Here is a 14,531-nt window from a genome sequence, read left to right on the forward strand (position 1 = left end):
TCCCTCCCTCCTACCTTCCTCCTTTCCTTCCTTCCCTCCTTCCTTCCTCCCTCCTTTCCTTCCTTCTTCCTTCCTTCCTTCATTCCTCCTCCCTCCTTTCCTTCCTTCTTCCTCCCTTCCTTCCTTGACTCGAGGACAACAGGAGGGTTAAAGAGCCAGATATTTCCCTCAGGAGTTGGTAGAGAGTAAAAACAGAGCTACAAGAGAGAGAATATTGGACTTTACATTCAGCAGGTGGACAGAAACATGACTACTAATAAATCATAATGTTGATCAGTAACTGCTGGAAATAAATAACACATGAAAATCAACTTAAAATGAGATGATATGTCAGAGTTGTTGGTTTGGTGTTTCTGCCATCTCTGCAGGTTTAAACATGTTTGGGGTTTAGGATTTGTTCCCCTTGTTCCTGTTTACTGCATAAATGTTTTCACTGCACTGAATTTAAACATTAACATCTCAAGAAACATAAACTGTGACTGATGGGAAAAAACGTCACTAGCTAGAGTTCATCCTCTTTTTGTTTGGCTTTCATTCCCACCTCTCTTCTACCAGCCTCTCAATAAAAAGCACAAAATACTAAAATATATATTTTTTTATGAGCTGTCACTTTTAACCCTCAGAGCTATAAGTGGCCGCCTTAAGACTTTTTATTTTTATCCTGCAGCTCTGACTCAGACCTAAACAGACCGCTGCTGTGCCAAGTCCAATTCACTGAAGTGACTCACGCCTAAAATTAGGATTCAATGGAAAAATAGTAACAATAATAATAACAATAATAAAAAAAAAAAAAATAATAATAATAATACGAGAGAGGGAAGGATGTTGGGAACATGTGCAGCCAAGAATTCTCAGAGTCGTAAAATTGAAGCACTTGCACAGAATAGGACAGGATGTATATCATCTTCATCAAACTATGAGAGGAGGAGGGGGGGGGGGGGGGGGGAGTGGTGGGAGGAAAGGGGGGTGGGGTGTCCTCTGTCATCAGCATCCTCAACCAATGGAGAAACCAGCGGAGGAGACACTTTAACCATCTCTCCGGTGCAGAGCGGACCAGAGCGCAGCGTCCTCCTCCATCCATCCATCCATCTATCCTCTATCCCTCAGCACCAACATACCAACATCTGTGAGTTTTCTCCTCCTGCTTCTGGACTCCTTTTCTCCTCCAGTTTCACCCTGAGGACTGCTGGATGCTTTGAGCTGCAGCGGGGGGGAAACCTGCTGCTGCATGGATATCCGGCAGGGAGATGCCGCGGCTTCTGCGTCTTGAAGGGAATTTAAAGCTCAAAAGTGAGTAGAGTCAAACCCGCAATATCAATTATTATCAGCGCGTGAGTGTCTGACTTTTGGAGATTGACACACTGGATGAGTTAACCTCTTTTATTAATATTGGGAACAGTTTTTTTTATTGTTGAATCTGGAAGCTGGATGTGCGCTAAACTGAAACATCCCAAATGATGCGCAAATCTCTGCAAAACACAGCGACTCCGACAATAGCTGTACAATTAATACATTTTGACAAAGGCTGTCCTGTAAGACGCACACAGTCTTTCTCCTTTCTGGGCACAGTTGAACCAATTTTTTTCGTTTTTTTAATGGATTTTGCATCCCGAGGATTATTGGCTGGATATGCGGGAGGTTTCTGCATGACTGCGCGCTGTAGATGGATATACAGAGAAAAAAAGAAAGAAAAAAAAGAAAGAAAAGCTTGAGGACATTGCATCTGAAACTGAGCGGACACATAAATAATGACAGAGTAGAGACTGTAGCTGCGCTTTTGTCAGTAATTTATTCAACATTGGCATCTAAAAAAACTGAATTTTATTAAACATTTATACAAGAAATCCACTGACAATACCACCTTAAACTCCAATATTTAGCTTTTATAAGTAGTAACATTTAAAAGGGAGTTTATAACACACTATAATGTCGTTATTTAAGGACGTTTTTAAGTGTATATAATGTAAATAGTATATTATTACAGCTGTGTTACAACTTAATTCTCCTATAGGTGCACACAAACACATTAATAAACACTTACATGTGCTTTAAACTGCATTATAGTGTGTTATAAACCGTGCATTCATGTGTTTTTTATACTGTTTATAAATAATAAAGAGAGGAATTTAAGATAAAGTGTTTCCAGGAGCATTTCCTGCGCTCTCCTCGCAGCGCTGTAAGGCTCTGATGACCATTTTTGGATTTTTCTGTGAGTTATTATAAGTGGGAGGTTTTAGTTTGGGCGCATCTCTGAGAAATGACAAGTGAAAGAGAGAAGTGACACACAGGGTGAAGATAACTCTGCGTTTTTGTTTTTCAAACCCTTTTAAAACCGCCTCTTGATATTTAGCTTAATGTATTAATGTGTGTGTGTGTGTGTATTTGTGTGTATTTGTGTGTGTGTGTGTGTGTGTGTGTGTGTGTGTGTGTGTGTGTGTGTGTGTGTGTGTGTGTGTGTGTGTGTGTGTGTGTGTGCGTGTGTGTTATAATTTAAATATGAGCACATGTGAAGGAGGATGTCCAGGAACTTTAAAGTGGGATTAAAACCACTGCGAGCTCCAGCTGGGTTTTGTTTACTACTACAGCTGTCCGAGTAGATTATGACGTCACCTCTCCTCCCGCTGGAGTGAGTAGTATCCATCCATCCCTCCGTCCATCCCTCCATCCATCCCTCCGTCCATCCATCCCTCCATCCGTCATGTGCCGGGTCCGCCCTCTGTTTACTCCAGCTGCTGCTCACACTGTGACTCACGTGATGTCACATCTTTGATATGATGTGGTGGACAGTGCAGGAACATGTGATGATAATAATATTAATAATGATAATGCATTTTATTTAAAGGCGCCTTTCAAAACACTCAATGCATCAAACACAATACAATTAGTAAACATTGGAAAAAAGAGTTAGTGCAATAGTAGTAGTAGATAAACACAGATGTGATTGCATAATCAGTGTGAGATTGAATATGTCATATGAAAAGGGAAAATAATAGATTAATTTTCTGGAGCCACAGATTTAATTATTTGTAGGATAATGAGTCTATTTACTGCAGCAGGTGGAGTTTTTTTTAAAGGATCAGTCTGACCATTTTCTACATTTTTCTTCTTAATGTTTGGATCCAAACCAACAATGAACTGAGCTACTAACATTATAAAGTGATGTGTGTGTGTATCAAAATCTGATATATCTTATTCCTCTGTGATTGTCCAAGAACACACTAAGAGATTCAGTCGTTTGCAGTACAAATACTATAGAGTAATACTATGGGGTGTCGATGTGTCCTTGGGTAAGACACTCAATGGAAAAATTGCTCCACCAAATTGCTCCCGTTGCTGCGCCGACGGTGTGTGAATGAGAATGAATGGTAAGCTTCCCTCTAATGAGTATTACCTGCGTATTGAATCAGTGTATGAATGTGTGTGAATGAGATGTAATGTGAAAGCGCTCTATAGTACTATACTCTATAGTACTATAGTAGTACTATGGTACTATAGAGTAATACTAATAAGAGATGCAGCAGTAGTACTATAGAGTAATACTAATAAGAGATGTAGTAGTAGTACTATAGAGTAATACTAATAAGAGATGCAGTAGTAGTAGTACTATAGAGTAATACTAATAAGAGATGCAGTAGTAGTAGTACTATAGTACTATACTCTATAGTACTATAGTAGTACTATAGAGTAATACTAATAAGAGATGCAGTAGTAGTGCTATAGAGTAATACTAATAAGAGATGCAGTAGTAGTACTATAGTACTATACTCTATAGTACTATAGTAGTACTATAGAGTAATACTAATAGGAGATGCAGTAGTAGTAGTACTATAGAGTAATACTAATAAGAGATGAAGTAGTAGTACTATAGAGTAATACTAATAGGAGATGCAGTAGTAGTAGTACTATAGAGTAATACTAATAAGAGATGCAGTAGTAGTGCTATAGAGTAATACTAATAAGAGATGCAGTAGTAGTACTATAGAGTAATACTAATAAGAGATGTAGTAGTAGTAGTACTATAGAGTAATACTAATAAGAGATGCAGTAGTAGTAGTACTATAGAGTAATACTAATAAGAGATGCAGTAGTAGTACTATAGAGTAATACTAATAATAGATGCAGTAGTAGTAGTACTATAGAGTAATACTAATAAGAGATGCAGTAGTAGTAGTACTATAGAGTAATACTAATAAGAGATGCAGTAGTAGTAGTAGTACTATAGAGTAATACTAATAAGAGATGCAGTAGTAGTACTATAGAGTAATACTAATAAGAGATGCAGTAGTAGTACTATAGAGTAATACTAATAAGAGATGCAGTAGCAGTAGTACTATAGAGTAATACTAATAAGAGATGCAGTAGTAGTACTATAGAGTAATACTAATAAGAGATGCAGTAGTAGTAGTACTATAGAGTAATACTAATAAGAGATGCAGTAGTACTATAGAGTAATACTAATAAGAGATGCAGTAGTAGTACTATAGAGTAATACTAATAAGAGATGCAGTAGTAGTAGTACTATAGAGTAATACTAATAAGAGATGCAGTAGTACTATAGAGTAATACTAGTAAGAGATGCAGTAGTAGTAGTACTATAGAGTAATACTAATAAGAGATGCAGTAGTAGTAGTACTATAGAGTAATACTAATAAGAGATGCAGTAGTAGTACTATAGAGTAATACTAATAAGAGATGCAGTAGTAGTACTATAGAGTAATACTAATAAGAGATGCAGTAGTAGTAGTACTATAGAGTAATACTAATAAGAGATGCAGTAGTAGTAGTACTATAGAGTAATACTAATAAGAGATGCAGTAGTAGTAGTACTATAGAGTAATACTAATAGGAGATGCAGCAGTAGTACTATAGAGTAATACTAATAAGAGATGCAGTAGTAGTACTATAGAGTAATACTAATAAGAGATGCAGCAGTAGTACTATAGAGTAATACTAATAAGAGATGCAGTAGTAGTAGTACTATAGAGTAATACTAATAAGAGATGCAGTAGTAGTAGTACTATAGAGTAATACTAATAAGAGATGCAGTAGTAGTAGTACTATAGAGTAATACTAATAAGAGATGCAGTAGTAGTACTATAGAGTAATACTAATAAGAGATGCAGCAGTAGTACTATAGAGTAATACTAATAAGAGATGCAGTAGTAGTAGTACTATAGAGTAATACTAATAAGAGATGCAGTAGTAGTAGTACTATAGAGTAATACTAATAAGAGATGCAGTAGTAGTAGTACTATAGAGTAATACTAATAAGAGATGCAGTAGTAGTAGTACTATAGAGTAATACTAATAAGAGATGCAGTAGTAGTAGTACTATAGAGTAATACTAATAAGAGATGCAGTAGTAGTAGTACTATAGAGTAATACTAATAAGAGATGCAGTAGTAGTAGTACTATAGAGTAATACTAATAAGAGATGCAGTAGTAGTAGTACTATAGAGTAATACTAATAAGAGATGCAGTAGTAGTACTATAGAGTAATACTAATAAGAGATGCAGTAGCAGTAGTACTATAGAGTAATACTAATAAGAGATGCAGTAGTAGTAGTACTATAGAGTAATACTAATAGGAGATGCAGCAGTAGTACTATAGAGTAATACTAATAAGAGATGCAGTAGTAGTACTATAGAGTAATACTAATAAGAGATGCAGTAGTACTATAGAGTAATACTAATAAGAGATGTAGTAGTAGTAGTAGTACTATAGAGTAATACTAATAAGAGATGCAGTAGTAGTACTATAGAGTAATACTAATAAGAGATGCAGTAGTAGTAGTACTATAGAGTAATACTAATAAGAGATGCAGTAGTAGTAGTACTATAGAGTAATACTAATAAGAGATGCAGTAGTAGTAGTACTATAGAGTAATACTAATAAGAGATGCAGTAGTACTATAGAGTAATACTAATAAGAGATGCAGTAGTACTATAGAGTAATACTAGTAAGCGATGCAGTAGTAGTAGTACTATAGAGTAATACTAATAAGAGATGCAGTAGTAGTACTATAGAGTAATACTAATAGGAGATGCAGTAGTAGTAGTACTATAGAGTAATACTAATAAGAGATGCAGTAGTAGTACTATAGAGTAATACTAATAAGAGATGCAGTAGTAGTACTATAGAGTAATACTAATAAGAGATGCAGTAGTAGTACTATAGAGTAATACTAATAAGAGATGCAGTAGTAGTAGTACTATAGAGTAATACTAATAGGAGATGCAGTAGCAGTAGTACTATAGAGTAATACTAATAAGAGATGCAGTAGTAGTACTATAGAGTAATACTAATAAGAGATGCAGTAGTAGTAGTAGTAGTACTATAGAGTAATACTAATAAGAGATGCAGTAGTAGTAGTAGTACTATAGAGTAATACTAATAAGAGATGTAGTAGTAGTACTATAGAGTAATACTAATAAGAGATGCAGTAGTAGTACTATAGAGTAATACTAATAAGAGATGCAGTAGTAGTACTATAGAGTAATACTAATAAGAGATGCAGCAGTAGTAGTACTATAGAGTAATACTAATAAGAGATGTAGTAGTAGTACTATAGAGTAATACTAATAAGAGATGCAGTAGTAGTACTATAGAGTAATACTAATAGGAGATGCAGTAGTAGTACTATAGAGTAATACTAATGAGAGATGCAGTAGTAGTACTATAGAGTAATACTAATAAGAGATTCAGTAGTAGTACTATAGAGTAATACTAATAAGAGATGCAGCAGTAGTAGTACTATAGAGTAATACTAATAAGAGATGTAGTAGTAGTACTATAGAGTAATACTAATAGGAGATGCAGTAGTAGTACTATAGAGTAATACTAATAAGAGATGCAGCAGTAGTAGTAGTACTATAGAGTAATACTAATAAGAGATGTAGTAGTAGTACTATAGAGTAATACTAATAAGAGATGCAGTAGTAGTACTATAGAGTAATACTAATAAGAGATGCAGTAGTAGTAGTAGTACTATAGAGTAATACTAATAAGAGATGTAGTAGTAGTACTATAGAGTAATACTAATAAGAGATGCAGTAGTAGTACTATAGAGTAATACTAATAAGAGATGCAGTAGTAGTACTATAGAGTAATACTAATAAGAGATGCAGTAGTAGTACTATAGAGTAATACTAATAAGAGATTCAGTAGTAGTACTATAGAGTAATACTAATAAGAGATTCAGTAGTAGTACTATAGAGTAATACTAATAAGAGATGCAGCAGTAGTAGTACTATAGAGTAATACTAATAAGAGATGTAGTAGTAGTACTATAGAGTAATACTAATAGGAGATGCAGTAGTAGTACTATAGAGTAATACTAATAAGAGATGCAGCAGTAGTACTATAGAGTAATACTAATAAGAGATGTAGTAGTAGTACTATAGAGTAATACTAATAAGAGATGCAGTAGTAGTAGTACTATAGAGTAATACTAATAAGAGATGCAGTAGTAGTACTATAGAGTAATACTAATAAGAGATGCAGTAGTAGTAGTAGTACTATAGAGTAATACTAATAAGAGATGCAGTAGTAGTACTATAGAGTAATACTAATAGGAGATGCAGTAGTAGTAGTACTATAGAGTAATACTAATAAGAGATGCAGTAGTAGTACTATAGAGTAATACTAATAAGAGATGCAGTAGTAGTAGTACTATAGAGTAATACTAATAAGAGATGCAGTAGTTCAGGAGGAATGAGATCAATCAATGATGATCGTATTGCGTTCCTGCATATTGCTCAGTTGCGTCTTCTCTTACACAGAACTACTCTCCAGAGACTGAAAACATGATCGCTGTTATTAGTCTTTGTTTCCGTTTCTAAACAAACTAACATGTCTAAACTCCTCATAATGAAGGACCATGTCACCCAGTGCAGCTGTCACATTAGTTTGTTTAAAGACCGATAACAGAGATCATGTTTTCAGTCTCTGGAGAGTAGTTCTTTGTAAGGAAAGACGCCACTAAGCATGTACAGGAACGTGATTTTTCTTTGTACTACATTGTTAATTACTACAAGAACTCAAGTAGAAAGTGAAGTGGCGTCTGCCTGATACAGATATGAACATTAATCATCCACATTTCAGATCCAAACATGAGATTTATTGAGAGGAAGAAAGATATAGATAATTAGTTTATTTTGACAAGTTTCAACAATGCAGTCATATGGAGATCTGGCTGCACACTATATTATCCTCCTGTGATACATTGTGGTGCCTGAAGTATTTACATCACTTTATTCTTAATGTTAATATAAACAGAAGTAACCTGGACAATTTAAAGATAAGAAGTTATGTTATTCTTAGTAGTTTATTAAAAAAAACAACTTCAAAACAGCATTACAAAAAATATAAGATGCAAAAAATGGTGAAAATGTGTCACTACTCCTTGTCCTAATCAGACAATAAAACAAAATAAGAGTTAATCAATAAAAAAACCTAATTTATGAGCACAAATCTGAGTATATCTTGATGATTAAACATCATCCTTAATGTAATTTAACAAAGCAACACAAACTCTACCAGATAACCTAGCAATCATACAGGTTTGACATCTGGTCTAAACAAGTCTAAATAAGCATCAGTCGCTGTTGCCATGGAGAAGAAGCCATTTAGGGGCAAAAACACGATGGCATTGTTCCTAAATTCATCCGAAACGTATCCAGAAAAAAAAAATTAAACTCCAAATTGTGTTTGCAGTTTTCTGAGGAGCCCAACATTTAGCTTCTGCTTGCCTTTAACAGTGCACAAAACAGAATTTGAAGCTTAGTGATTTCATGTTTCTTGCCGAAATGCATCTTGGGAGTTGTAGTTGACTTGTGCCATGAGGTTTTTATGTCCGTAGGCTTTTATCGTTCACGTTTCCCAGCACAGAACCAGATATTTAATCTCCCAGTTTTAATCTGGAGTTGTGTCCATGTGACCCTTGAAGGCTTTTCTTTTACCCAAAACATTATTTAAACCGCTTGCTTCTTGTATCTGAGTCACTGTATTTATAATGATTCAACCTGACGTCTCTCTGTGTTTGTATTTCAGGTTATAATGTGAATGTGCAGCATCCATTAATCCAATGATTGAGACCAGCACGCCGACCATGATGGACAGTACTGAGCCGGCACATTGCACCGTGTGCTGCTGCACGCTGGTCAACAAAATCCTGATGGTGCTCTTTATGGTGCTGCTGATCGTCGCCATCTTGTTTGGGAACTTGGTGACTCTGGCGGTGGTGCTGGGGACCAAACACTTCCACACGTCGCAGGGGTACCTGAAGGCGTCGCTCGCTGTGGCCGATCTGGCGGTGGGGATATTTGTGGTGCCGCTGTCGGTCTACGCCGAGGTCTATCTCATGGTGACCGACTCTGCTCCAGAGTGGACTTCATACAACTCGCAGTCGGTGAGTTTCCACCCGTGCAACGTTATCGGTCCCATCTTCGCCGGTTGCACTTTGGTCTCCATCAGCACCATCTTCCTACTGACGATCGAGCGCAGCATCGCCGTGTTGAGACCGCTGCATAAAGACGCAGTGATTACACGTAAAAGGACAACGATCCTCATCATCCTTTCCTGGGTTGGGAGTTTCTTCCTGGCGGTGTCTCCGATGATTTTCAGCAGTGAAATCGCTCTGGAGTACAACTCCTGCAGCCGGATGTGTAATTACGCTTTGGGGACCATCGGCGAGTTTCCGAGCCAGGGGTGGAACATCCTCCTCCTCTTCCCAGCTTTTGACTTCACCCTCCTCGGTGGCACTGTGGTTATTAACATGATTTCTCTGTCCAGCATCAGGCAGCACTCGAAGCGCAGGAAACACCTGGCAGAGACCGAGAGCCAAAGCAGGAGCAAGCCTACGTTCTCCGACATCAAGGCAGCCAAAACCATCGGGACTCTGACGGTGGCCTTCACCGCGTCGTTCACACCCATTGCCGTCTTCGTGGTGGGGAACGTTTTGGGGAATGTGTGGTGCAACTTTTCCTTTTTCGCCTTCTGGATTTTGGCCACCAACAGTTGCTGGAATGTGATTATTTACAGCGTTTGGGATCAGAAGTTCAGGCTTTGCGCACACAAGCTCCTGATGCCTTTCCAGAGAAGAGACACGACCAAAACCTAAACGAAAAACCACCTCAGGGACCAAAGACTGCAGACAAACCTGAGCTTCATTTTAGACATTTGTTTGTCACACAAACTCTTTGTCCACATTGTGAGTCTCGCTAAGAGGCGCGTCTGCATGTTTTGTGGATTGCTGTTGTGAAAGTAAAACATTTTTCTACATTGTTAACAAGCATGGAAAGTTTTCAGATTCACTGTGGGGATATTTGTCTTGTTCTGTGTAATGTTACGATTACTGAGGCCTGTTTCAGTCTGTGGAATGATTGTGATATACACCGATTAAAATGTGATATAAATAAAATCTGTTTTCTGATTCAACAACAATGTATCTGGATGAGGGTCAGTGACAAATAAGGGTCGGCAAGATGAGGAATTCAAAAATATCTTAAAACTAGTGAAGATATAAATTCAAGGATATTATGTAGTATATTTAATTACATATTAAACACCACAGGGGAAAATTAAGTGTTCAGAGCAGCACATGAAACAAACCAGTGAAGCAGAAATACTGTGGCAAGAAAACACACAAATAAATCTGTGTAAGAAAGCTACACACAGTATAATATCCTCCACCAGCTAATACTGCATGTTCATGTTATTCCTGAGCAAAATGACAGTGTGAAATATAGTGTAGATGCATAATAATTTGAATATTTTATAAATATAATACTAAGATTGCATCACAATCACGCAAGACATGACATCTACGCCTGCAAATACTCTTCATTTCAAAAGCTGAACTATTGGATGGAAGATTTCTCAGTTGACTCCATCAGTGTTTGTGCATCAGAGGCTTCGAATTTGCTCATCACACGTATGTAATTTGCATTTTAGACCCTGATTGGTTCATCATTTGTGACGTCAATAATTCTGATGTCGCAAATCACGTTAGTAGGTATTAAGCCCCCCCTGGGATCAGCGCTGAGCTGTGAAGCCAATTTGATAACGGTGTAATTACAATTTCCTGTCACTGGAAAAATGGCTTTAAAACTGGGAATACATTTTCTGTCACAACCCCTTAGAAGTGAATCATTTTACTATCAGAATTTGATTAATTGGATCCGATAACATTTGGAAAGTCTAAAAGAGAGGCGTGATTAAATTATTTTATCCTCATTCAAGTGAAGGACGAGCCAACAAAAGGTTTAGTGGAAGTCTAGACTCTACTGAGCTCTGTGTGAGGAAGCCTGTGCAGACTTTTTTGGCTTTTTTTTTTGCCACTGAGCAACTTTGACAGTAATGAATGAGCTTCATTTTGAACATGGTGTCCAGTTCTTCTCCATTACATCCATGGTAAGTACATGTGTTAAACTGAAATTTAAGGTGAGCTCAGAGAAACTTTCCTTCTTCGGCAGATGAATGAAATCAAACTCTGAACATACATCGTTCTGCACAGAGAAGAAGAAGAACAACAACATCCAACTGGAAGAAGAAGAAGAAAAACATGTTTTCGAGTGCAGGAGGAAATTGATGTAATTTCCTTACATAGTGAAGTATATACACGATTTAAAGGATAAAGCTGCCAATTTTCTATATTTAGTTACTGCAGCTTGAAGCTAAAGCCAGTGTGGAAGTACGTTAAAGAGCAACAACATCAACGGCCGATAGATGCTGTTGTAATGTTTTGTTTGAATCAGCAGCATTATGAGTGTAACCACAATATGCAATAATAATGACACACAGACATGCAAGAATGGATCAATCTGTAATGGAGAGAAGGATACCTGTTAGAAATATGCGTTAGCAGAATACAAACAGTAGGCCATATGTTTAATTTTTAAATCTAGCTCAAGACCAGAAATAAGGGTAAATGAAACGGATCAGTTATTAAAGCATAGTCAATACACTGTAATGGTGATTTGAGAAGTGGTTGGGACATAATGGAATCTAAATTCATAGGAAGTTTCATGGGAAGTCACAGGACTCGCAGACAAGGGTCAAGAAATAACTTTGTAAAATCCCCTAAAATGCGAAAGAAAGAAAAAAAAAAGGAAGAAAGGATGCATTTGATGTAATTCAGTGTCTGTTCCGTGGACAGTCTCGGTTTCCTTTGTATCACACCTTTTTGATCCAATATCACTTTGAACTCTGCCTGTCATTTTGAGTCAGGCCAAGATGAAAGGTTTATTCTGCAACAACGCTCCAACTGACTCCCATTCAAAAAGCCTGAACTCGAAACTAGAAATAGAATCAATCTTTTTTTTTCTCCAAGGTCTCTTTCTGGTCTCAATCTCTTAATTCAGGCCTTCTATTAAGTGTGCTTTTGGTCACTTTTGAAATTATTATAGCTTTGTTTGTTAGCTTGAGTCTGAGGTAGTGGGGCTGTGTTTCCAGACCATGAAAGGCTCTTCAACTGGAAGCTCGTGGCTCCAAATCACTGACTCTTGGCTCCAAATGGAAAAGAAGGCGCCGACCATAAGCTGCAACTCTGGGCTTCAAGAGGGTGACGTCACACCTCGCTACATACATCTTCATCTACAGTCGGGGCTTCTCTCTTCTCTCTCTTTTTGTGTTCTGTCAAACTATTACTGCTACTGCTGTGAAGCTGTTTAATTGAACAATACTGACATTTAGAAGAAACACTCATCTACCGAACAGCACACAAAGATCATGATGTTTGTCCTGGTGTTGCCTTTACAGCGACGGATTGAAAAACAGCAGAAACAGTAGGCAGAAGCTAGATTTTATGAGTAGGTTCAAGTTAGGGGGAAGCATTAAAGAGAACTTATTCTGCATATTTCAGGTCAATATTTATATTCTGGGGCACTAATGGAATATTTTTGCATGATTTCCAGTAAAAAAAAAACCTCGTTATTCATCGTATACTGGCTCTTTATGCAGCCCTTCAGACTGAAACAGGCGTTTTTTTTGCTCCTGTCTCTTTAAGAACCCCCTTTCCCCGATGAGCCCACTCTGCTCTGATTGGTCAGCTTCAGGAAGCTTCCACGTAAACTAACTATAGTAGCAGGATTTCACTTCTTTTTCTCCTTCTTTACTCCAAATGTTCAACTTCTTAAATACATCAGTTGTTCTGATCCCTCTTCAGAGTCAATTACTGAGCCATTACTGCCCCCTTGTGGACATTTCGGGTAGAGCTTTTATTCCTCGTAAGTTTCATTTTCCATTCTCTTTCTTTGAGTTGATATGTTTGTAAGTAAAGATGGGAAACCTTGTTAAACTAATTATATTCATAGTGGAATTGTTCTGTGGAAATTAAACTGCTTTTGGTTGCTATATCACCTGTGAAGAAAAAGAGGTTAAAAGTATTCGTTATTAAGCAGTTAAAAAGTAGTTTATTTATCAGTTTATAATGTTCAGCAGTCAACAGTTTCTACATGGAGCTATTTACATTATTTTTATTTCATATGCATATCTGTGCAGTAAATGATGAGCTTTGTACTGTAGGGCTGGGTATCGTTTAAAAAATTATTATACCAGCACCAATCCAAGTACCCTTAAAGTGATACTGATACCAGCTGAGTCCTTCATTAGATTCCCATTAACACATTTAGGTCTCTGTCTTTTATCTGATGTAACAGGCGTGTAGTGTAGACACACTTTAGAGCGTTTAGGTGGCATCCTGGCTGCTGAACTGCTAAGCACGCTAACTCAAATTCACCACGACTTCACCACCACAGACGGGTCGTAGCTGCTGTGGCAGTGGACCAATCACATGTTGCATTAAATCAAAGAACGCTTGCTGTTGATTGGCTGTGAGCAAGTCCATACAAATAGTCATATATTCTAGTGCTGGGTGCAAAAAGGATCGATTGCAGGTATCATTTGAGGGGAAATGTGTTGGTGCTACTTGGTATCGATTTATTTCAGTCAATGCCTTAAAGGTATCGAGTACTATACTGTATTTTTCAGTTTTACAAAAATGACCATCAGTAAAGCTGCACATTTTTGCAAGAACACGGTTTTATTGGAGTTTTCATTCGCTCTGTCTCGCCTTGCTCAGTCACATAATCGTAAGTACAGAATATACATACATATTGAAGCTGAAATCCAATCCGAAATATGTGTCTAAATAAAATGAACACCACATGAAATGGAAAAAACCAACCAAGGCTGCGTCTTTTGTCAGCAAGGGAGGAAAAAAAACATTGCAATTGAAGCATTTAGAGTACATTGATGCCGTAGATGGCTTTCGACTTGCAGGCAGCATTTCCACATCTGGTGACCTCAACTTTTGGACCTTGGACCATGTTTGACATCTGGAATAACAACAGTATCCAATTGAATTTGATCTATATGGGACCACAAACAACACAAGCTATCGAATGGTGCTGAGATGGTGAATTGAACTGTAAACAGAGTGCTGCAGCTGTTTGCAGTATATAAATAACATTATAAAGCGAAAAGATGGCAGTAAGTGTTCAACTGAAACTCCAATGTCCACCAACAAAAT

General features: G+C 37.2%; 1 protein-coding gene across 1 annotated transcript; it reads left to right on the forward strand.

The window, feature by feature from the left end:
* The first annotated feature begins 9,058 nt into the window (after positions 1-9,058).
* On the forward strand, positions 9,059-10,121 carry LOC133984080 (alpha-1A adrenergic receptor). Its single transcript, XM_062423330.1, has one exon. It carries the CDS (start codon positions 9,087-9,089, stop codon positions 10,119-10,121), a length of 1,035 nt encoding a protein of 344 aa, XP_062279314.1. The 5' UTR covers positions 9,059-9,086.
* Positions 10,122-14,531: the final 4,410 nt, after the last annotated feature.

This window comes from Scomber scombrus, chromosome 7 (assembly GCF_963691925.1).
Source record: "Scomber scombrus chromosome 7, fScoSco1.1, whole genome shotgun sequence".
NCBI lineage: Eukaryota > Metazoa > Chordata > Actinopteri > Scombriformes > Scombridae > Scomber > Scomber scombrus.

Bases quoted from the DNA above. Each gene is read 5' to 3' on its own strand.
- LOC133984080 (XM_062423330.1), top strand. From the start codon at position 9,087: ATGATTGAGACCAGCACGCCGACCATGATGGACAGTACTGAGCCGGCA.